Genomic DNA, 22,916 nt, shown 5'->3' on the forward strand with positions numbered 1-22,916 from the left:
TCTTTTTACCAAAACTTTAAGTCTTAAAAAAGAAAAAAAAGAACATGTGCTCTCTGGACTCTCTGAAGGCTGATGGAGCTTTCCTGGGTCTGTGTTTGTGATTGGTTGAGAGGATGTAATGACTGTAGTATTAACCTGCATGATTGGTTAGAATGTACTGTTGTTTTGTTGAACATTTTATTGATATATAATTTATTTTTTTCAAGAAAGTATATACACAATTTTACATATCCGTTCCAATGCACACAAGTATACCTATGTAGATACATGTACTTTACATCCACAAAACACGTGCCAGACTACATTCAAGCCAATATAACTTCAATCCCAGAACCATCCCTTGTGAGACAATCACACCTATACACATTCACGCACATGTACTTCAAGAACTCAGCAGAGAGTCGCAGAGACCCTCCCAATCTAACCAGGGAGCAAATGCTAACACCCCCACGCAACCATCCAGGTTCTAACTCCACTAACTCCAGCGAGGCTGCCTAGGTGCACCTTAACCCAACTGGTTACCCAGATCCCTCCACCTCCCAACTGCTGTCTACCTGTTGCCCTTATACTGTCTCCTCTTCATCAATGTACTTATTGAAAATAGCCAGTTTGAGCCTTTTTTAAACAAACTCATGCTTAGACTTTGCTTCAGCTCTTTTTTATTCAAAACCTTCACACCACATTCTCTTCATGGTGGTCCGAACTCTCAAGGTTCTGAAGCTGATGTTTTCCCTGTAATCTTAGCCCCTCCACTCTATCAGTGAGCAGTGTTTGGATATTATCTGGTAGTTGTTTGTTTCTGCCTTTATACATGTACTTAGCTGTTTGAACTTCTACTAGATCTTGGAGTTTGAGGAGGTGTGACTCTATAAATAATAAATTGGTATGGCCACAGCAACACTTCTGGATATGTTAGATTGAATATATTTTATGTGAGGTTTCCAACAAATCTTGTGATCTATCATTACTCCCGAAAACTTAATTTCATTAACTCTTTCCACAATCACATTATGATTTCAATTCCAGGTTTGTATTGCGTTTGCTGTTTCCAAACAACATAAACTTTGTTTTATCCAAGTTTAATGATTATCAAACCATACCTTTAATTGCCCTAACAAATGATGATAAATGAACTCACCCTTTGAAATCTACATATTATATTACTTTCATAACCTTCCTATAGTACCAAAATTAGTTGGATAATAATAAAGATACGTTTGAGAAAGAATAGTCTTTTGGTAATAAAAGTTCCCAAAATAAGTGCACTTTTCACTTTCTACATAATATATTCTCTGATTAGGATGAAAATGCACTAATATTTTTTCATTTACTTCTTCTGTTGTGGGTTATCAGCACCAGAGAGCAATCAGTAACTTTCTGATAATTTGTATAGCTGGTTGAACCATATTTGGATGGGCTTCAAACTATCTGGGATTTGGTTCCAAGGCAAAATAAAACAGGACCAAATGTTTTTGTTTTTTTCCCCCCAATTTAACCTTAATCTAAAAGAAAAGCACTTTTGTGAGACAGGCCTTTTTAAAAGGACACTCAATTTACTGAACTCGGAAAGAAACCCATGTAACACCTTTTCTTTAAAAAGTGCCTGATATTCCAAAGATAATTGGCATTCAAATTAACTTTTGCTGGGATCAGAATGTCATAGCAAAGGTACAGGAAAAATATAAGTTGTAATTCCCAGTTTCCTTTATGACAAGCATAAGATCAGTTTTTCTACAAAAAAGCATTATTGTTTCTTGATTACAAGTACTGCAAAAACAGCACCTACTATAACAAAAGCATGATGGATACCCTCAGGGAGCACATCAAACAATAAAAAGCCTTCAAGGAAGATGAAGGGAAATCAGGGAAGGGAAGTCATGCATGTGGAGCACAACTGTTACAGAGGAATCTGAACAACCACCTAACCGTAGTTAATCACATTCTATTTGAAGTGCAAATAAAACTGAGCAGCTACATGCTTACAAAGGGGAATTTTTGCAAAATGCAGTTTGGTTGTACAGTTTTTGCTTATACTCCAATTTTTAATTGCAAAGAGCTCAAAATAACATGAGGTTCAGTGTTGTAGGAAATCCGTGGAAGAATTTCTGATTTCCTAGGTATTTCCTACCATGGGAAAGATCAAGCAAAAATCTGTCTCTGTCTCTGTCATTGTTAGTGGTTGGGTGAAGCCTTGTATTGTCCAGCAATTGTGTTCAAATCATAACGACAAAATAAACTACCATTCATCCCGATCAAAGGTTTAAGGAGGGGACAGTCCTTCCAGAACCTTCCTGTTTTACTCATTGTAGCCAATGACAGGATGACTTGGCCTTGTGTTTTGGATCATTGTCACGTTGGAATGTAAAATCATGTCTATTGTGAAGCTTTTGGGGCTGATGAGACCAGATTGTCCTCCCGTATCTTCTTGCAACTGGCTGTGTTCTTCCTGCCATCAGCTGTGACCAAGCTCCCTGTTCTGTGACAGTTCACACATCCCCAAATCATCAGAGTTTCTCCTCCATGTTTCACATTGGGAATACTTTTCATCATAGGGCTTGTTGATCCCCTTTCCAAATATAATGTTGATTAATTTGGCTATAATTTTCAATCTAATCTCAACATAACGCCAAATAACTTTGCTTCTACCTGCTGTTTGCTTGGTAATGCCTTTATTTTCTGGTGACTTCATCACACAGCTCATTTTTCTTTAAGTGCTTCCTTATTTTGTATCTAGACACAGCTATATCACTATTTTCAGAGAGCCGTAAAATTTCTTTGGGTTTTTCTTTAATGTCCTGACAGTTGTGGCACAGGTGAGGATGGGTACCTTAAGTAGCCATTCAAACTGATGAATATCAACTATTGTTAATGTTTTCAAGCCAAAATGTAAAACTTTAATCAGGAATTTCAATCATTTATGTTGTCTTGAAAAAAAGAGCAAATTCTATTGTTTGTTCATTAACAGCTCTTCCCAACCAATAATTATGAATGACAGAAAGGGTTTGTAGTTAGAGACCCTGAAAACAGATGAAGTATTCTCAAATTCTGGTGAGGTGTTTTAAAGTTATTACACAGGACCAAATAAACTCTAATTATTGGTTATTGATATTTTCTGAAAGCCAACAACATAACAAGAGATCAGCATTTCCTGTTGTTTTTTAAACAATGTTTTTAGAAAATTAAGAAAATAAGGACATTTTAATCAAAAGTAACAATCTTCAACAACCTGTGGTGCAAAACTCTGATCTACCCTTAAGGCAATAAGATGAAGTTGTGTAGGGAACATCTCAACACTGGATGGAAGATGACTGGAATAGTCAAGACTTCATCGACTTCAACATCCTCAGCTGAAAATGAGAAAAAATAAAAAGATGACTGGTGATCAATCATGCCCCAATTGCCTTGGTAACTGGACTTAAAATCTCTGGCTTATTCTAGAGATCAGTCTAATACCAGTGTTTGAGTCATGCATTCAACAAATCCACAGCTGCTCTGCTGTGACCTGATATCAGCAACTTACCTTAATAATTCATAATAAGAACATTCAGAGTTTGTAGACCTGTGATCAAAGCCAAAGGTGGTTGGTTTGACTAATCCTAGTCCTCCACCTATTTTCTGTCCCTCTGGTAAAGGTGTAAAATCCTTAAAATAATTGATGATTTCTCATCGCAGCAGAATCTCATGATGGACCTAGTGCTCTCTTCCCTTAAGCTAATTTCCTGTTCATTCAGGTTTTTGGTGAGACTTAGGTCTTGGGACAGAGATGGCCATAACCCAAGGTTGATTTTCTGTCTAATTAACCGTTTCTGTGTTGAGATGCCTGTATGTTTTAGATCAATATTCAGTTTCATGAAAACACACATCTGATGGCAATGTAGATTCTCCAATGAACCTAAAATGAATGTTATTTTCTTGTTGTTTTTTTTTGGACTGTGAGATTAAACCCTACGTACCCAGAGAAAACCCATGCTTGCCTAAGAAGTATATGCAGACCCCACACAGAGAGGCTTAGAATGAAATATAAAATCTTTTAACATTATTTAACACAAAATATAGTTTAAATGTGTTTGTCTCTTCTACAACCAGATGAAACATCATTCAAGAAATTAAACTTCTAGCTTATCCACAAACAATTTCACTGTCACCTTTTTTTTTATTTGCATAGCTTTAAATTGTCCCCTGTACAGTATGTTAGATTAGCCACGTCAAATTCTGAAATCTTCTGCAGCACTTAAATCTGCAAAACAGAAAAAAGCTGATGATTAGGAAGTAATGTATTATTCCCTTAAAAAATATATAAAAATTAAAAAAAATGTGTAAACTATTGGCTGAGTGAAGCAGCAACATGTATGGATCTCTCTACCTGTAATTCAGCAGATCAGTTAGCGGTGAAAGGTTTAGCTCTCAGTAATCCAGATTGATGCAGTCCGCAGCCTCCAGCGCTTCTCCTTCAGGACCCACGGCAGGAAAATATTCCCTTGACTAACAATTACAGATAATTAAGGCGTCAGAGGGAAAGCTTTATTTAACAAGCTGTATCCTAAATTGCCTTTAATTGACGCGGTCATTTTAAAAAACCATTGCCGATGTCTGACAAGTCTTTTTGCATTTCCAGATGTTTGCCAGGCCAAAAAGAAGTGACCTCCGTCTTCTGATTTATGACTTCAGACAAAATTGCCTCAGGCCACTGCAGTGCAAACAGAACTTACACCAAGGAGCAACATGCTTCTCATGTCTGAGCTTTAGACCATTTGTTGCGTGTCTAACTGTGAAAGAGGAAGAGTACAACTGGATCACTGGAGTACAACAAATATCAACTGTTTTAAATGACTTAAATGTTTATAAACCCACCAATCTGACTAATTTAAAAAAGTAAAATATGTCTCATAACTAGAAGTTACAATCTAAAGGTGTTCGTTGCCTTTCCAGATAAAGATAAATATATATATATATAGATATATATTTATATATATATATATATATATATATATTTTATAGATATATATATATATATTTATATATATATATGATTCAGGATCAAAATGATCTGCATCAAAGTGTTCTGATACCTGGGACATAATAGGAGAGATGTAACCTGGCAGAAACAGCCCGCAAAGCCAGTAAACTGAACCAGAACTTCAGGGATATAACAGGAAAAGAAGGTGCCTACTATGGGTCAGACAGGACTGACTGGTACCATTTGCATTTCTGGCAGCTTCTAGATTATACCACCTCCATCCCTCTCTGGGGTGAGGTGTAGTTGTTGGTGCTGAAACAGCAAATCTGCCCTGACGTCTCTCCTGAAAAGGCAGATGGTTCTGGCCTCTCCTAGCGTGGGCTTTCTGAATGACTAGAGGCTCTTTACTTTATTCTTACAGAATTATCCCGATATATTTGGCATGAAACCACAATTACTTTCAGCAACTTCACACAAAAATTGGCTTGATCATTACAGCGATTTATGCAAAGCGAAAAAAAAAAAAACATTTGTCTCAACTATAGTTCCAAGGACTGGTCAGGTCTGGTCTCCTGCTTGGTAGAAGGTTTGTTCTGAGGTTCAGTCTCATGTAAAGCGGACCGGTGTGAGGGAGAACCAGCAGTGCAGGTGCAGAGTGGTACGTGATCATTCAGCCAATGAGCTACAGCAAGGACTAAACTGATAATTACAATCAGCCTTTAAACATTTTATATCAAAACATTTGATGTTGCCCTTTAACAAAAACATGTCTGCTTTGGCTTCTGGATTATAGCACAAGGTATCATTTAGAATTTAAACATATAACTAATTGTGGATTATTTCAATTGAACGTAAATTCCATGGTTAACCTTCAATATAATTTGTTTTACGTAAAATCAGCCAGTCTGATGCAGAATATTTAATTATAAATTACATGGTGGCACAATGATTAAAAGAGTAATAAAAGATGTTCTTTAAAGAAAACCTAATCTCATCTTCAGAAACACGCCTTGTTCTGGGTAACTAAGATTGGATTTGTTGTTTAAATCATAAAACCAGTTGTAGTGGAGGAGGAGGGCAGAGTGTCTAGATGAAAGGTCATAATTAAAAAGTTTTTAGGAGCTAATTATTTTTATTTATTTAGAAAACAAAGCATTAATTCGTTTTAAAAAGGCTGTAGAACAACTTCCAGTTAACAGGTCATGATTTTATCCCTGATTGGAAACACCCAGAGAGATGTTGTATTTTGGAGCATCTGACAAGAAAAACAGGTTGCTAAAACCAGCTTTTAAAAAAAGGTTCAGCCCAAGTAAAACATTAAAGTGTCACTAGTCTGACTATTTCAACCTTGATATTTATCATCAAACGGGGAATCCCAAAATAATCCAGCGTCAGAAGGCAAACAACAATAATTAGCTGTTTGTAAAATGGAGCAGATGTTAGTAGATTATTTCATTTTTAAATGCCTACATCATGCAAACAAAATAGGCTCAAAAGTCAGCTCCCCATGAACTTTTCTTTTATTCAGTTCTTCAAACCGTTCACATCTGCAAACACACAGGTTCACTGAACTATTACTTTTCATTAAAAAATTATTAGAAAGCCCTTAAAAACAATAATTTTTACATGTCTTTCTGGAAAAACAAAAACAAAAAAACGTGCATGTCTGTAAGTGTATTTCCGCAAAAACTAAACAGGCACACTTTAGCAGTTCCTGTAGTCCTTTAATTGTCCCATGTGTGCAGAGCTGCAGCGTTCACAAAGAGTTGCACAATTCGTCTTTTCAGGCACAGCATAATGTGCCGCTCAATACTATTTTTACCTCCAAAGTGGCTCAGAATGTAAGCAATGTAATTGATCCGTGTACTTTCCAGTTCAGCTTGCTGATATAGGTCCACAGCTGATCTAGGAGGCCTTGTATCTTCCTGTCTGTCACATCATCTGAGTCCTCGGCATGGTGTCCTGCTGATGTCCAGAGTACCAATGACCAAAATTGTTCATGTATCCTCCTGAGTGCACTGGTGCACCTTTGGCAGCCATACTGATGTCCCACAGAGAGCATGGAGATGAGGAAGATGGTGGCGGTGGGGCGAGGTGATCCCCCTCAGGTCCACAAGGCCCGTTCTTCATTATCTTTTTGTATTTGGACCGCTTGTTTTGGAACCATATTTTGACCTGTAAGGAAAGGAGATAAGAAATAGAGTGAGAACATGGGGTTTAAAATGTAGGCTATTGGAATACTCCCGTTTATTTATCTTTTATTTTTTCATGGTTTTACTGACTGTTTTGCTATCAAACATTTAGTGCCATCCACCCTCTGTTTTTCAGCTTCGTCTGTCCATGTTTTTCACTACATATTTCACAAAACTGTGCCTTTACATAACACAGTTAACGTCCAAAAGGAGATAAGGGCAAAAGTGAATAAATGTTTGTCACTTCAGCATAGTGTGAAATCGGGAAAGTCATTTTCCTCCAAATGTCTTAATCAAATAGTTCGAAAGGTGGACTAAAATAACCCCTTGCTACTTCTAAAATCCCTCTCTTGTTTCTGTTCCAATTGCTCTTTTCACCGGTAATAACACTTAGTATTAGTGCCCAAACGTGGCTAATGCTAACAATAAAGCTTTCATATGCTAATGCTAACATTTTGGAATGATTATGTATGCTAACTTTAAAGGTTTTGCGGACAAATGTAACGGTTATATAGATAATATTGCTTAATATTAAGCTTAACATAATGATAACTGTCATAACAGCAATTGTTATTTGCCCTAAAGGTAACAATTTTGTGCATTAATGGTAATATATATGTGTGCTAGCAGTAATGATGATGTAAGGTAATTGTTTCTTCAATAAAGATTTTATTTGAGAAGATTGAGACCATTATTTCTTCCAAAAAAGTGTTGCCTAGCTTGAACAGGCTTGAACTCTTGCTAGTACAATTTTTTCGCTCTACATTTTTCCTGTAAACCGTGCTGATTTGTGTTCCTCACTATAAGTAGGTAATATTCCTGATTCTTAACGCATAGCGTCAGCAGTAGCTAATACTTCTTAAATCTCTGATACAAATATATGCTAATAGTAATTGACGTGTATGCTAACTTACTGTGTGCGGTATACGATAATCTTGTTATTTCTTGAGAGAGTAAAGTAGGAAACAAAATACTGAATCATAGCAAAGCCAAACACATTGGGTTATTATATTACTGTCATTATTCTATAATTTATACAGCTGACATGCCAAAATGTCACATTGTGTGTATTCTGTTGTTCTGCAACCATTTACAAATAAATTAATGTTCTTGAAGTGCTAACTAAAGATGTTTTAGCTGATCTTTAAAATGTTTTATTTTTAATAACATGTACTCACCCATGTAAAATATATGTTCTTATCATTTCATCCATAGTTCTAACAGTATTTACGGCAAAGAAGTATGTTATTTTAAAAAAATTGTTAGTTGCAACACTGGTAAAATTCAATGGACAGTCACCTTTTTTAGGTTATTATGAACATCAGCAACCAAACCACACTATTTGTTAAATTTCTGTTACTGTGCTAAAAAAAGTGTGATAACTTTCTTATATATGCAATAGACAGCATCAGAAGTCTGCACAGTTCTGGCAAAATGTCATAACATAAATACAATTCATGTTTACATTGTATCTTGTTTCTCTTGCTTACTTTCATTTACACATAATGAATACTGGGAGCACCACATTTATAACAATAAATCCCTTTGATAAAGGTTATTGGAAATTCTGTATAAACTCATAGTGGAGTAATATTGTGCATAAAGAAGAAGACTCGATATAAAGCTGAAATAAAATGTTAATATCCTCCATATAAAAAAACACAACTTTTTTTTTCACTGAAATTAAACCCGACTTACAATTACGATCAGGGTTATGTATATTAAAATTCCTCAAGTGACATAGTAATATCAAAATAAATCAGCCAAAATTTCACGAGGAGAATTATGGACCCCCACAAGTCTGGTTAATTTTTGAATACATTTTCCAGATTCCTGAATGGGTCATTGGCTACAGCAGGAAAACAGGAAGGTTCTGCAGGGGCCATCCCTTTCTCCTAAACTCAATACAACTGAGCCATTTTGGGGAGATCTCAGATGTGCAGTTCATGCAAGACAACTAAAGAATTTACAAGAACTGGAGGCTTTTGAAAAATGGGGAATCCTATCATCTGGGAAAACAAATTGCCTCATTCATTACTTCAACCTGTCATTAGTGTTAAAGGGGACATGTCATGTCATTTTATTTACTCTTTTTAAGTCCTTAAATACATTTTGCTGTGTACTTGGAGAATCTATGAATGCAGAAATTTAAATGTAGTCTGTCCAGGAGTTGTGTAGATGTCTTTATGATCTTTTTGGGTCATATTTGTCAAGCCATTCAGTTTTCTCTAATCTTTATTATTTTTGAGCAATTACTTCACAGTACTTGCTTTTCAGTTGCAGATCAAGGTCATGGATTTCCAGCTTACCTATCATAAATCATAAATCAGTCATTTTTATTTCTCGGAGCGATTTTGTAGTCCAAGCTGAAGGATGCCAAAGCTACAAGTGTATAAGTCCCCAGTTGTTCATTACACCATCCACCAGCATCTTCCAATAATGGACGCACAGGGTGGGGTGACACGGAGGGGTGTGGGGTGTGAAGTGTCTTCTTTAGATTTAGAGACACAGTAGCAAAATGAGTTGCTCTCAGACTCACTTCAGAACAGGGGTGAGTGGAGTAATTTGGGGGTAAATTAATGAGGAATCCAAACCAAGGCATTGCAGTTCCACTTTATATAAACCACAACTGAATAATTTCAATGTGAAAAGGAAGAAATGAAAAGCAAAATTAAAAGAAGGTTATGTAAAGTTTTGATCTGGGAGGATGATAGATAGTTTCTGTTGTCATTATGATTTGAACACAATTACTGGACAGTAGGGTTTCACTTTGCTACTAACGATGAAAGACAAAGACTTTCCCATGCTGTAAAATGTCTAGGGAATCAGAAAGACGTGTTTTCCATAATGAAAAGGATCCTGAAAGCCACTCAGTGAGGAAGATGTCATTCCTCCACAAGCACCACAATCAGCCAGATTGCTATTTCTAATCACACACAGGGACAGTGACCTTCAATTCTGGAGACATGTCATGCTGTCTGAAGAAACTAAAATAAAAATGTTAAGCCATAACGAATATTGTTAAACTTGGATGGAAAATTGGGAGCTTACAAGCCTGTGAAGTACTCAGGTGGTAGCATCAGGTTGTGGAAGGGCTTCACTGTAGGACAGACTGATGCCCAGTGCATGACAAAATTGATGAGAAAAAGAAACATATGTACATGGTCGTACCCAGTGGAGGTTGGATGTAACGGTTTCCCAGCTCGGTCAGCTTGGAAGGCGTTGACATCAGTGGGGTTGACAGGAAGTGAGAGAAAACGAACGGCGCAAAGATCGGGCGACCGGGTCAGCACTTTTTTCAATGACACATAGGGGGCGGCACGAGCAGATTCAAAAATAATCTGCACCCCAAAAGCGGTTTCCAATCATTTAGCATATCACTGTGTGAGGAATTGGTGCCCCTTGCAGCTGCAGGCGCTCTGCTTGCTGTGAGAAGATGCTGCAGCCCTGCACACTGAGCAGAGGCTGACAGGCTGGAGGCTAAACGAGACGAGGGAAGGCCATGAGGAGCAGTTCACCTCTGGGTCTCTCAAATGGACCGAGAAACGGGGCTGCGGGGGATCCACTCTACGGTCCTCTCTATTAGTGTCTAAAGTGATTCACACCAAGGGGCAGGGTGGGCAGCGAGGTTAGAAAGGATGGAACCTATCGGTCAGTGGTTGAACTGTTTTTTCCTTCTTTCTACCCAATAAAAAAACGCAGCTGCGTTGATACGCTGTCGTGAAGCCGCCCTCAGGGCCAGGTCGCACAGCACATCAGTCTGAGTCAGTCTGATACTTTAATTTCTGGTCATTAGCTCTGATGCATGTGGGGGGTGGGGCTGTAAGGAGGGGTTTTTCCCTGGGACGTAATATCAGAACAAAGCTTTCACATAATCTTTAAAAAATTAAGCTGATTAGCATTTCTTTCTTTTCTCTGTGGTAAAACATTATTTACTCATGCTAACGATAAGATAATTGGCAGGTCCTTTTTCCAGTACGCCCTGCCACTAGAGCATCAAATTACAGTATCAATATCGGCAATTATAACATAGTTCAAACATTTGTCTGCAAATGATTTTAACCACATTTGTAAGTGAAACTTTATTGGTGTGGAATTCAGAGAATATGCTGGCAAGGAGCAAAGAGAAAAAGAGAAAAGAGCAAAGGAAAATAGTAAACAAGTCTTGGCATTAGAATAGTTTTTTTCACCATACACAGTGTTATTACAGTGGGAGTTTATGAGTATTTAAAAAAGTTGTCTGAAGTGCTTTTATGGCAGATATTTAATTCTATAAAATAAAAAATAAAATCCAATCTCTGGCTTCTTTAATTGACTTGAAAATGTGGAAAAAATTATCCCTTTATTCAATAATGAAAAAAAAAGAACAATGCTTACACGCCCATGCATTTAAGCTAAATTGCCACAAAATCACGGACAGTAAAAACAAGATAGACCTCTATTCTTCAAGAGTATCTGCTGACCTCACAGTCTGTTTGAAGTCAAAATGGATGGCGGTGCACACATAAAACATAACAAAACCCCTCCATAAAACTGATGTAACATGCACATGCTGCTATTCAGAAACAACCTTTTATCTGCTTTTCAAAATTCATCTCCGAAACGATTCAAATTGAGCCTTTTGTGGATTGAAGTGATTTCTGAATTATGTAATTTACCTGTTTATCCAGCCAACTATGTGTTTGATCTAGCTACATAAAGATTAGCATGCTTCAGTGGTAAATGAATACTTATCAGTGTCAACAGTTTATTAAATACCTTAACTACAATGAATGAACACCTTAAGTAAGCCGGTGCAACAAGGTTTATTGGGCCAGGAGTCAATCAACAGCAAGTTAAGTGAATACAGCTTCTGTCAGGGAATCTCTACAATAATTACTGGTTCTCATATTCCAGCAGTAACATAGAGCTGACAGCTTTCAGGAGCACTTAACGACTTTTATAGAGGATTGGAGCTAAGAGGCATATCAGCTCCCTGGGAGTGTGCATGGACATCGATATCTCCCGCAAAATATTCTTCAGTCTTTATCACAAAATGAATTCCCTTGCGAGCTTGATATTAGTTAGCTTATGTAAATGTGCGTGCGCGCGCATGTGTGGTGGACAGAGATGGATATGTTTTTGAGGAAAAAAAACATCTGAACGGTGCTACGTGCCATTCCTCAGCAGCGTCTGGGAACTGTTGCAATTTCAGTGGAAAGCGGTCAGCATTTGGCAGGCGGCCTAATGGCAAGGAGGCGGGATGGCGATGGGGTGAACGATCGCTATCTTCAAGTGTGTGTGTTTCCTTATACGTGTATGAAAGCGCCCACTTGGGCCAAATGTATTTAAGTAGATGCATATGCGTGTATTGATGTGTTACTGTGTGGGCTCCAGGGTACTGATGTATGAGAAGAATGTGCACTGGCCGGTACATAATGCACATGCGCTATTAACATTCGCAGACTGGGCTAATTACAGCTGACTGCATGTTTCATTGCTGGCTCTTCTGTTGCCTGATGCATTAACCGTGTGACCAGTTGTAGAGAGAAGAGCTTGCACACGGCGCAACATGCGAGGGCACGGGTCGAGCAGTAGGAAAAACGAGCAGTTTTAAATCTAGATGCATTTTTTTTCACGCCTTTGCGTTGTTTAAAACTCGATCCGTTAAATAATCACATCCAATGCATGTCAACAACAACATGAGCTAAAGATGGCGGATCACATAAAGACGCACAACTAAAAAATTAAGACAACTTATCTTATTACATTTGTGAGGCAGCGACATGCAGCTCTGCTAATTTAAAGACAATTACGGGTGCCATCATGGAGCTTTCAAGACCTCTGACATGTTTTCTTCTTCATCGCATCCTCAGAAGAGCCCATAGAAACAAGTTTTTCAACACGGTTGAACTATCTAACTGTGATCGCTTTACGTTTCATCATATAGAAAATGTATTTTGCTGCTCACTGCTCAGTCACTAAATGAGTTTTAATAACATCTACAATGTTGAGCGGTTTTCTAGTTTTTCCTTATAGTATTTTAGACCGGTGCCTAGAATTGATAGACATTAGCTACTGTGTTTGTTTAAGGTTGATGTTTTATGAAGATCATTTAACAGGTATATTTAGCTATGTAAAATCATTTATTTTATTTGTCGTGTCTCATCACACTTTGTTTACCATGAAATAGGTGAATCAAACTGCATTGTGATAGAGGGGTGAATCGTATCATGTTGTATTACTTTTTTTCTATCTTTGCATTTTAAAAACGGATCGGATTGTTGGCAGTATGTCAAGATCCTATCGGCCACAGACCAGAGAGGCACAAATGCTAAGTTTCTAACATATTACCACAAACAGGGATGGTTTGGTTGAAGTTAAGTTCAAGACATCTTTGTTGCTTGAATAGCTGGTTAATATAAGCACTACTGGGATCCAGCCACCTCTGACACCGCCTGGAGAACCAACAGCTGTCAGCTTGTCCGGCCCTGCTAATAAAAATCCAGGCTTTTTCCTATCAGTAAGCGTACCGCAAATAAGTATTACCAGCTGGCATTAACAACAACAACACCCTTCACTGTGGAGGTCGATACTGAGGGGAATAAGATTTAAGCTGCGGGTAGCTCTTCTCAGCAAGAGAAACAGAAACATAGTCAGAAATGATTTGAAATGAAACGTTTTTTTCTACCAAACGTTGAGATGTGTCTGAGGGATAAATTAGGAGTTTAGCAGATAGCAGGAAGATGCTCACTATGTTTTACAGATGCTGCATTGAATCTGTAACTTGATTTTGCCAGGTGTCCTGGTTCAGGAACCTACCCCTAAAAAATAAAAACTCACTGAATCAGATTGTGAGGTGGGCCAGTGGGTTAATAGGAGAGCCACAGCTGAACATAGAAACCCTTTACACTGGGCAGCTACAGAGGCTAGTGGGGTTCATCCTAGAAGATACCAGCCCCTCCCATTGTGCCGTAGATTTAAAATGCCTGCAGGTAAAAGCAAAGGTACAAAGATAGTTTTGTTCCTTCAGATATTAAGGCCCTATACAAAACTTTAGCTATTTGTAGTCTACACACTAATCTTTCTAAATTATATACAGCTTTCCTTATCTATTTATTTATCGTTTTTGTGATTTTATTTTATTTTTTTATTGATAGTGGTTTTTACTCCATATGTTATCAAGGGTACTTTTATAGTACTATTATGTACTTTTTATCTATACCTCTACGCCTGGAGAACTTGCTGTTGTTGTTACTATTATGTCATTGTTTTCTGTCAGTGTTGTTTGTGTGTAATGTGCGTATGCGACCCACTCTTTCTACCTGCAACCCTATCTACCATCGGGTACAAATGAAGTGACTTTGACATTGACTAAATCAGGCACAGCAAAGTTGTTTGGTTTTAGCTTTTGGTTTTGGTCTGTTATGGAGCATGCTTGGTGTGGAAATGTTGCCAGCTTTCTGGAAATGAACTGTACCGCTAACACAACATGCTGAAGAGAGTCACAATATCGCTATCAAATTTGTCTTTGTCCCGCAAGAATAGCTAGACCCCGTTTCCTGCTCTCTAACACAGAGGTGATGTCGCCACCCCAGGGTAATAAACCAGCACAAAGAACGTCTTGGTTTCCACCTCCTTTATAGCGAAACATGAAAAGATTTTTTGACATAAGCTGCAAGGACTTTATAGGCAGCGGCTGTCATGGATAATTTCAAATAGCTTGAGCAGGTAGTTTCACACCTGCTTAATGCATTGCTCTGTACAAAAGCGGGTAAAGCTATAAACCAAACATCACCAGCACAATCTCATCATCTTTGTGTTGTAAATATATTGTTTCTCAAACTTTTGAAAATGCTCCGGAGTGGCAGATGAAAGCTGTAGGCAGGGGGTCAATTCATCCCTTACTATGCATTACCTTTTCATTTTGTCCTACTTTGATTTTGCATCCTCATACCCTTTGAAGTAAAGTAGATATTTTATAATTTATTGGGACGATGAATCATAGGATAGTTTAAATCTATTTGTTTAGTAAGTTTAAAGCCATCAAAAGCCGTATAAAAGCTTTTGATGGCATTATACTACTTATATTTCCATTGCCCATGGTCCTAAAAAGCAGCTAGGTCGGATTGACCCAAAATACCTCTGGACAACTTCCTGCAGCTAAAATTCATTGTTTGGAGAATAAAAAACACATTTTCTATTATAAAAATACAAAAATACTATGATTTTATTACAGAAAACTACAGGTAGGAAAAATCCCCAGTGCCATTTTGTGCCAAAATTGAACCTGTTTCCGCTTTGGTCAGCATAGCTGAGAAAACATTATCATATTGTTCATATATGAGAATTTCTGCTCAGGTATGTCATACCTTCAGTTCTTATACCACGGTGTAAAAACATACCCAAATATATTGCTTGGTTGCCAATTTGAGAAACATTTCTGAAGAAACTGTGCCTGCATTTATCTTAATCCTCATAAGTCCTTTTAATGACATGGTGGTTAAACTGCTGTCAAAACTTTGTGACAGCCCAGTTTCTCCTTCTGCTGTTTAATCAGTACACATGCATGTGATCTGTAGAACATTACAGTCAAACCGCTACCTCTCCAGCACAGTATAACCGCAACACATAGAGGCAAGTGAGTGGATCATCTCATACTAGTAGTGTAAACATATCTGTAGCAGTTAATTCGTCGGGGATTAGAAGCATTCAGCTGATGATGCCGGATGCAACGTGTACTCACTGCACGCATACATGTATGCACGTATCTTATAGCAGCTGAAATGTTCCCAAACAGTCCTAGATGATGTTTCATTGTTGCTCCACCTGCTCTCAACCTGGAACCACACTGTTCCACCTTAAGGGCTTGATTTACACACCCTACTGTAATTGTAATCAGTGAATTATTAGCCTACAGAGGTGTTTCCAAAATCATTTTGGAGGACCAAATGAAAGGAAGTGGAACGGAACAGGGGTAGGTGTAGGCTTGTGGTCATTTTAAAACAACATAACCTTAAACACTCCAGATTCACTCTGGTGACCCACAGTCTAATTACTGGTTTACCAACTACACTTCAGCACAAAAATCAAGTTGCCAGATAAATATCTAGATATTAAGACAGCTACGGCTGGTTTAGTTACCTGTTAAAAATCTTATGTATTTACCTTTTAAATCAAACTAAGAAACTATTTCAACAAATTGTTCTGCTAGGTCATTCTTTTTCTCTTTCAACAATTAAAGGCAACTGGAGCCAAATCCTGGTCAAATTAGAGGAAAGCTCCATCTAAATAACTCGTAACCACGTTCACGCAAGCTTCCATCTCCACTCTTGACCATATGGGATTAGGTTTAGTGGGATCAGCGAACCGTAAGTGGTCTCGACTGTGCCAATTTGGGGAATTACTCCCCATTTAATTTAAATAAACTTCAGGCCATTGGGGTTTTATAAACATTGATGAATACTAGGCTGAAAAGCAGGAAGTGCTATTCCTTACAAGCATAATTCAAAAATGTTGCTAGAAAAGATCATTTGGTTCACTTTCTATTGTTGTACAACTACAGCCACTAAGCTACTGTTAAGCAGCTGGATTTAGGCTTTACCCAACAGATAAACCGACTTATTAGCCCGCTACTATGGGCTTGTTACACTCCCAGCGTTGCTTAGAAAGCACAGAATTACTAAAAGGTACAATATTCTGCCAAAGAAGCAGTTAAAAACATCTACAAAATTCAGTAGTGGTTTATTACGTATCTTTGCTCGTATTAGTGCATCAAAATCAAAGTTATTATAACTACAATAATCAATATATGAGAGCATTTTAGCGACAAAATTCTGCTATCGTCCTGTTTCAAATAAAAGTAATTTGATCGTGTTATACGTTTTTTTGTGTGGAATTTTTGTATCGATACCGTGACGCCCTGAAATTGTGGGACTACTTGTACCCAAGGTCATCCTACAGTGAAAATGTGGTACAGGTCCACGCCTCTAGCAGATAATCCGATATAAAGGGCAGAATCACGACAAATGTCCCACAGGATTAAAGTTAAATTACAGTTGGCAATTCATACATGGGTGGGGCTAGCATTTATGTGAACGTTTCTAACGTATTAAATTATCAAAGAACAACAAAAAAAGCTTTCCAAGAAAACCTGGAGTCTAAGTCAACATAGGTCAACGGTTCAATGATGTGTAATAGATAAAATGTCTGTGTGAGCTCATGTTGGGAAATAGTAAAATTAAACAAATATGGTATTTTAGGAGGAAAATGGCTTTCCCCAGAGCACGTTTTAAAACAAATGACTGATAACAGAAATGCCCTTTGTGCTGTTCCAACCCTGTCTATGATAGGAGAAGAACGCCCCATGACATTTGCATTTATGTGAGGGATCTATTTGCAGGTGGAAGAACCTGTGGAGGAATGCACCGCTGCTCGTTTAGGCGTTTGATTTGCTTCAACTCTGAACAAAGGAAACAATTAAAGGCGTCATTGATTTCAGATCACTCATCAGATCCCTTTTAACTTTTTTTTTTCTCCTTAATTTCGATGACACTCAGCTAAAACGTCTCAATAGGCGCAGCTTCACAACAGAAATGATTTAGAGTTTTCTTTGCAGCTGTTCCACAAAATGACGTTTTCCGTCTTTATTTGGGCGGTCGGTGGAAGGTTTAGTATTCCTTCTTAGAAAGACAGTAAAACTACTAAAACAAAGAGGCACAGATGGGTAATGTTTTTACGCCAGCTTCCCTGTGTGCTCAATACTTACTTGGGTCTGCGTCAGGCCTAATTTGGCGGCAAGGTCGGCCCTCTCGGGCAAGGCTAGGTACTGCGTCTGCTGGAAGCGCTGGTTGAGCGCCTGGAGCTGCAGGCTGGAGTAGATGGTCCGAGGCTTTCTTATCTTCTTCCCCTTCCCATTCAGCCTCACCTCCCCGTTCTCTATCACCGCCGTGGGCTTCTCGTGTTCTAAAGGGCAAGAGGGAAGAGAGCAATTTGCCTGATATGGATTACTTCAAAGGAGAACCAAAACCAGTTTTGGGACAAGCTGCTTTGTGCCGCAGATGCAAAAGGAATGGTTGCTAAATGGTACAATATGGAAACCTGAATGCTTCACCGTGTGGAGCGTTAGAGGAATAATACATATGTCCTCTAACTGATCGCTATTTGATTGGGTAAATGTACTGGTTGGAGACATTTATAGTCTTAATTTGAGGAACAATAGCTTTTTTAAGTTGCTGTGTAACATTTTTAATATCAAAGTCCCCAAACTAAATCAGCTGCTAAAATGGCTTAAAATGACTCGAGATACACTGAACTAATAAACATTTACCTCTCGTATGTAGTTCAAAGAGATTTAGGAGATGTTAAGAGATACCAGTTTAAGAAATTGTCGAGTACCCTACCTAAAAGTTAATTCTAAAATATTCCAACTTAAAATTTAAGTCTTGCCGGTGAGAAAAAAAATCTAAAACTTGATGACATGTTTCCCCTTCAGGAGATTTTCACCTAGGGCCCAGCACAGTTTATGACAGCCAAACGTTGGACCATCTTCCAGTAAATATTTCCCTTCTTAAAACATTCTGTTTATTTTTGACCAATCTCTGTGCTATTTATCAAGCATAAGCATGAGTTGATCTAAAAACACTTTCACAACCCCCATCATACTGTTCCTACGGTCTAACATTCACTTAATGATGTCTCAGAGAACCTGCTGGAGTGACTTGTGTTTTCTCTAGATATATGGAGCATAAAATAAGGACTAACTGCCCCTCCCCAACTTGTCTCTGCACACTTTCTCGTTAGCTGGCTGGAATAACTAACTACTACACTCAGCATTTGCTTATATAAAGAGAAAGTCGGCTGTGTATGAATACATTTGCTCAGGAGAAACACAGAGTCGTGGTGTGGGAATTATACGGATAGACACCAATCTCTGCCTTTAAGGTACTATTGCTTTTTCAAACTACAGCTGGAAATCTGCACACTCTACCTGTGCTTCTACTCTGCCTAATCTGCCAAATGAACTAGACAAGAACTTGTCAGACTTCAAGTGTTACTCTATGAAGAGCAGGATGACAAAAAAGGCATATCCCCTCAGCGATAAGCAACGTGCAGCAGGTTTTTATTCCACACTGTCTATGTATCACAATCAATACAATAAATATATATGATGCAACTATTGTTATCACAGCTGTCATAATCCACATATCGTTTTATCTGCAGTAGGAGCAATTGCTGCATTCAGGGAGAGCAGTTAGATCATGCTGTACATTTGTTTTATAACCTTTGTGTTAATGCGCCGATACCCTGAAACCAAGGCATTTATACCATGAGATTCTCAAACCACCCTAATCGTAATTATGCTTTATGATGTTATATTTTTTTAAATTATAAATCCTACTTTACTCATTATATTCTCACTAACTCTAACTGATGAACTACTATATCTATCAGTTTAGCCCGATCAATGGGGAGGAAAATTTCATTAACCATCTTGTAATGTTGGCTCAGACAATAGCTTAACTGTTGCTTATCTTTGTGTGTCACAGTAGTGTTGATTCAAACCCAGGCTGCTGTATGAATAATATAATACACTACAGTCACGCAGTGTAAAATAGATATTTTTATGAGCATTTAAAATGAATCCCGCTTATCTTCTTAAAATCTGTGCCTGAAAGGCATTCACAAAACACACTCAGCTCAAGTGATGTGGGTTCTCTTCTTTTATTTTTGTTTCTCTAAAAAAAGAAAAAGTACACTCTGAATAGTTTTTCCCACATTCTTTTTTGTGATGACATGAACTGTATCCCTGCAGCGACAGGAGAAAACAGCTGTGGGTGAGCCAAGGCCCCAAAAGGAGCTCAGATTCAGTAACAGAGCGGTGCACCGATGGGCAGAGCTGCGGCTCGGGAAAATCTCCAACAAACTCATTTGTTAAGGGAAAGCCTTAAAACAGATCATTCCCCTTTAGATTTCTAAGTATTTTTTCTAGTATTTTTAGGCATTTTGTTCACAATCCCACAGATCTGACAGATCACATATAATTGTATATGTTAAACATGTCCTCTCTCTTGATATGAACACTACACAATCAGAAGAAAATACTTGACAGACCATAATAGAGCTAAAGATTGAATCATATAAATAATGGAAACTTTGGGATGGAAACGGTTATGGAAAGTCTAAAAATATTTCACCAGACATTAGTACTTATTTGAAAATGTCTATGCAATTAAATGTTTATATAAAAAAAATTAATTCAACAGTTCAATTCGGACACTTTCAAATTAGGAGGATTTATTTCTATCATATACTTCTGAAACTAACAACCATACCAGCATCCTTTGATTTCTAGTTCCTTTGCATATTTTTATAGTGACAAAATAAGATGTGTAGATCAGTCCATGCAGAAAATGTTTAATTAAATCAATGTATTATCGTATCTTATATCATAATATATATCTAAATTATCATAATATAATTATTATTATCCTGCTAATGGCACATTGATAAAAAACACACTTTCTTCAGCATGCGGTTCTGTTTTTCCACAATATTATTATGTCAAAAAGTGAATTATATAAATGCTATTTTATTTTACTCATTTTAAATTTAAATTTAAGCTATACGTGCCCTTTAACAAGCTAGGGTGTTATCAAATGCAGAATTATTATATAATTGTAAACTAAAAACCCTGAACTTTCATGGTCATCTCTTCTATGCCTGTCAGGTTGATCATGCAGCCCTCGTCTTTATTTAGGGCCAGAAAACCATGTTGCGCACTAAATGTAACACAGAGTCAATAAAAATCCGAATCGGTGCGCCCAGTGGGTTAACCCAAACTGCGTGCAAATCACATTCAGGCGTCAACAAATGGATTAATGTTGACCTAGTTTTACCTTTCATAATTCAACCAGACTTTCACGTTATTTCAAAAGAAGAAACTGGCCTTTCGATGTCTATTCAACGGAATTTTGCCCAAGGGGTTGTAGCCTAGTTGTGCAAGCTGCAATCATGCATATGTCAGATACCAGTGGCACGTGATGTGTGGGAAATCTTTGCAGAATATATATAAAAAAAATGAATCTAAATATTTATTTGCTTTCAAGACTTTGTCACCGTCAATTTAAATCGAACGGACGGTGCGCGCTGCAGGCCCCGCCGACCGGCGGGCGCACGGAAGATGATGACTGGAAGGATGATGGAGCAATATGAGGGCCGTTGCGGGAGACCGCATGGCCAGTGTGGAGAGCTGCTGTCCGCCCTAAAACACGCAGAACTGCGTGTGGATCCAATTATTAATCTCCACTGCGGCTTGTTGTCATGCCACTCAGACTTTAGACTCCCGAGCGTTTTATTGGTTAAGTTATACCCCTCATCAGCAATATTGTCGTTATTTTTTGATCTTACGACAGCATCTTATATCGGGAGAAAAATGTCAGTCTGGAGACACCATATATATATATATATATATATATATATATATATATATATATATATATATATATATATATATATATATATATATATATATATATATATAATTGTGTCCAAATTAAATTCGATTGACAGGATGTTTCTAAAAATAAAAAGAGGCCATCTAGGAAACTTACCCGTGTCTTCTAGTCTCGTATGTCCAAGCGCGCCGCTGTGGCCCGCGTGTTGGTAGGACAGGTAAGTCCCTGGATGGTGCGCGCTCACAGGAGCGTGGTAGGGCGGGTAGCCCAGCGAGCGGCCATAGGAGGATGCTCCGGCCGAGAAGGGCCCGTCGTGCTGCGCGGGCCCCCCGACGGCGTGCAGGCTGTGGACCGGGTAATGGCCGTGGGCCAGACCCGAGGAAGGCTGCTGGTGTCCCGGGTAGCCGTGGCCGCCGAACTCCAAAAACGCCGACTTGGAAGGATCAGCCGAGACTAATGCGTCCGATATAGAGCTCATAGTCATCGCTGATGTGAGGGGCAGTGGATGCGGTGAGGGGGGCAAACAAAACAATAATAATTAATATATATACAAAAAAGGCGTAGCTACCTCCAGGCTGGAGTCATTATAAAACGACCCACTGAGGTTCAAATATTCAGAAAACTTTCATCAGCCGATCTGCTTAACGATGACAGGAACCGGGCTGCTCAGAGAAGGAGGCGGTCACAGCGGTGGGTTTTAAGTGGCTCTGTCCTCCGCTACATGCCAGCAGAAGGCTCCAATACCTTTCAGCGTAGAAAAGCCATGAAGTCCAGTCAGGCAGAGTCCTGCGAGGGTACGTTAAACAAAACAACCAGCAGCAGGCAGGCAGGCAGGCAGGCAGAAAAGGAGCTCCGAACAATCCTGTTTTTTTTTTTTTTTTTTAAGTTTCTTTCTGCGGCTTCAAACAAATAAGCCAGCCCAGCTTCACTAAACTGACGCTCGTTTCGTCCGCTCTTGTAAACAGAAGTGAAGCTGCGCAGAGGACTGGCGCGTGTGATCCTCTTCTGCATCACAGCCCAACTGTCCGACACGCACACACACGTGCGCGCGCACACACACACACACGCATGCACAGATATCCACGGCACTGATTGGTTGCTGCGCGTCACCCGAGCGAACAAATCAAAAGCAGCACCGGAGCGGCGGGATGTGGCGCACCGAGCACTCGGGCCCAAAAACCTGCACAGACTCGGTGAAATTGACACGGGGACCAGAACACGACCGACAGCACCTTGACTGAAGCGACAAATAAACCGATGAGGAAATAAACTAAATTACGGTGTAATTAATTTCGCACAAGTAGACCGACGTAGTTTATTCGTTTATTTTTG

At 38.6% G+C, this 22,916-nt stretch overlaps 1 protein-coding gene across 1 annotated transcript; it reads right to left on the bottom strand.

Moving 5' to 3' along the window:
* Positions 1-6,459: 6,459 nt before the first annotated feature.
* On the bottom strand, positions 6,460-22,581 carry LOC105940384 (homeobox protein Dlx4a). The gene is made up of 4 exons (XM_036148541.1): positions 22,329-22,581; positions 21,741-22,070; positions 17,897-18,093; positions 6,460-7,132 (listed from the first exon to the last, which is right to left on the bottom strand). Exons 2-4 carry the CDS (start codon positions 22,066-22,068, stop codon positions 6,890-6,892), a joined length of 768 nt encoding a protein of 255 aa, XP_036004434.1. The 5' UTR covers positions 22,069-22,070; positions 22,329-22,581; the 3' UTR covers positions 6,460-6,889.
* Between the last annotated feature and the right edge of the window lie 335 nt (positions 22,582-22,916).

The sequence above is a fragment of the Fundulus heteroclitus genome, chromosome 16, assembly GCF_011125445.2.
Source record: "Fundulus heteroclitus isolate FHET01 chromosome 16, MU-UCD_Fhet_4.1, whole genome shotgun sequence".
NCBI lineage: Eukaryota > Metazoa > Chordata > Actinopteri > Cyprinodontiformes > Fundulidae > Fundulus > Fundulus heteroclitus.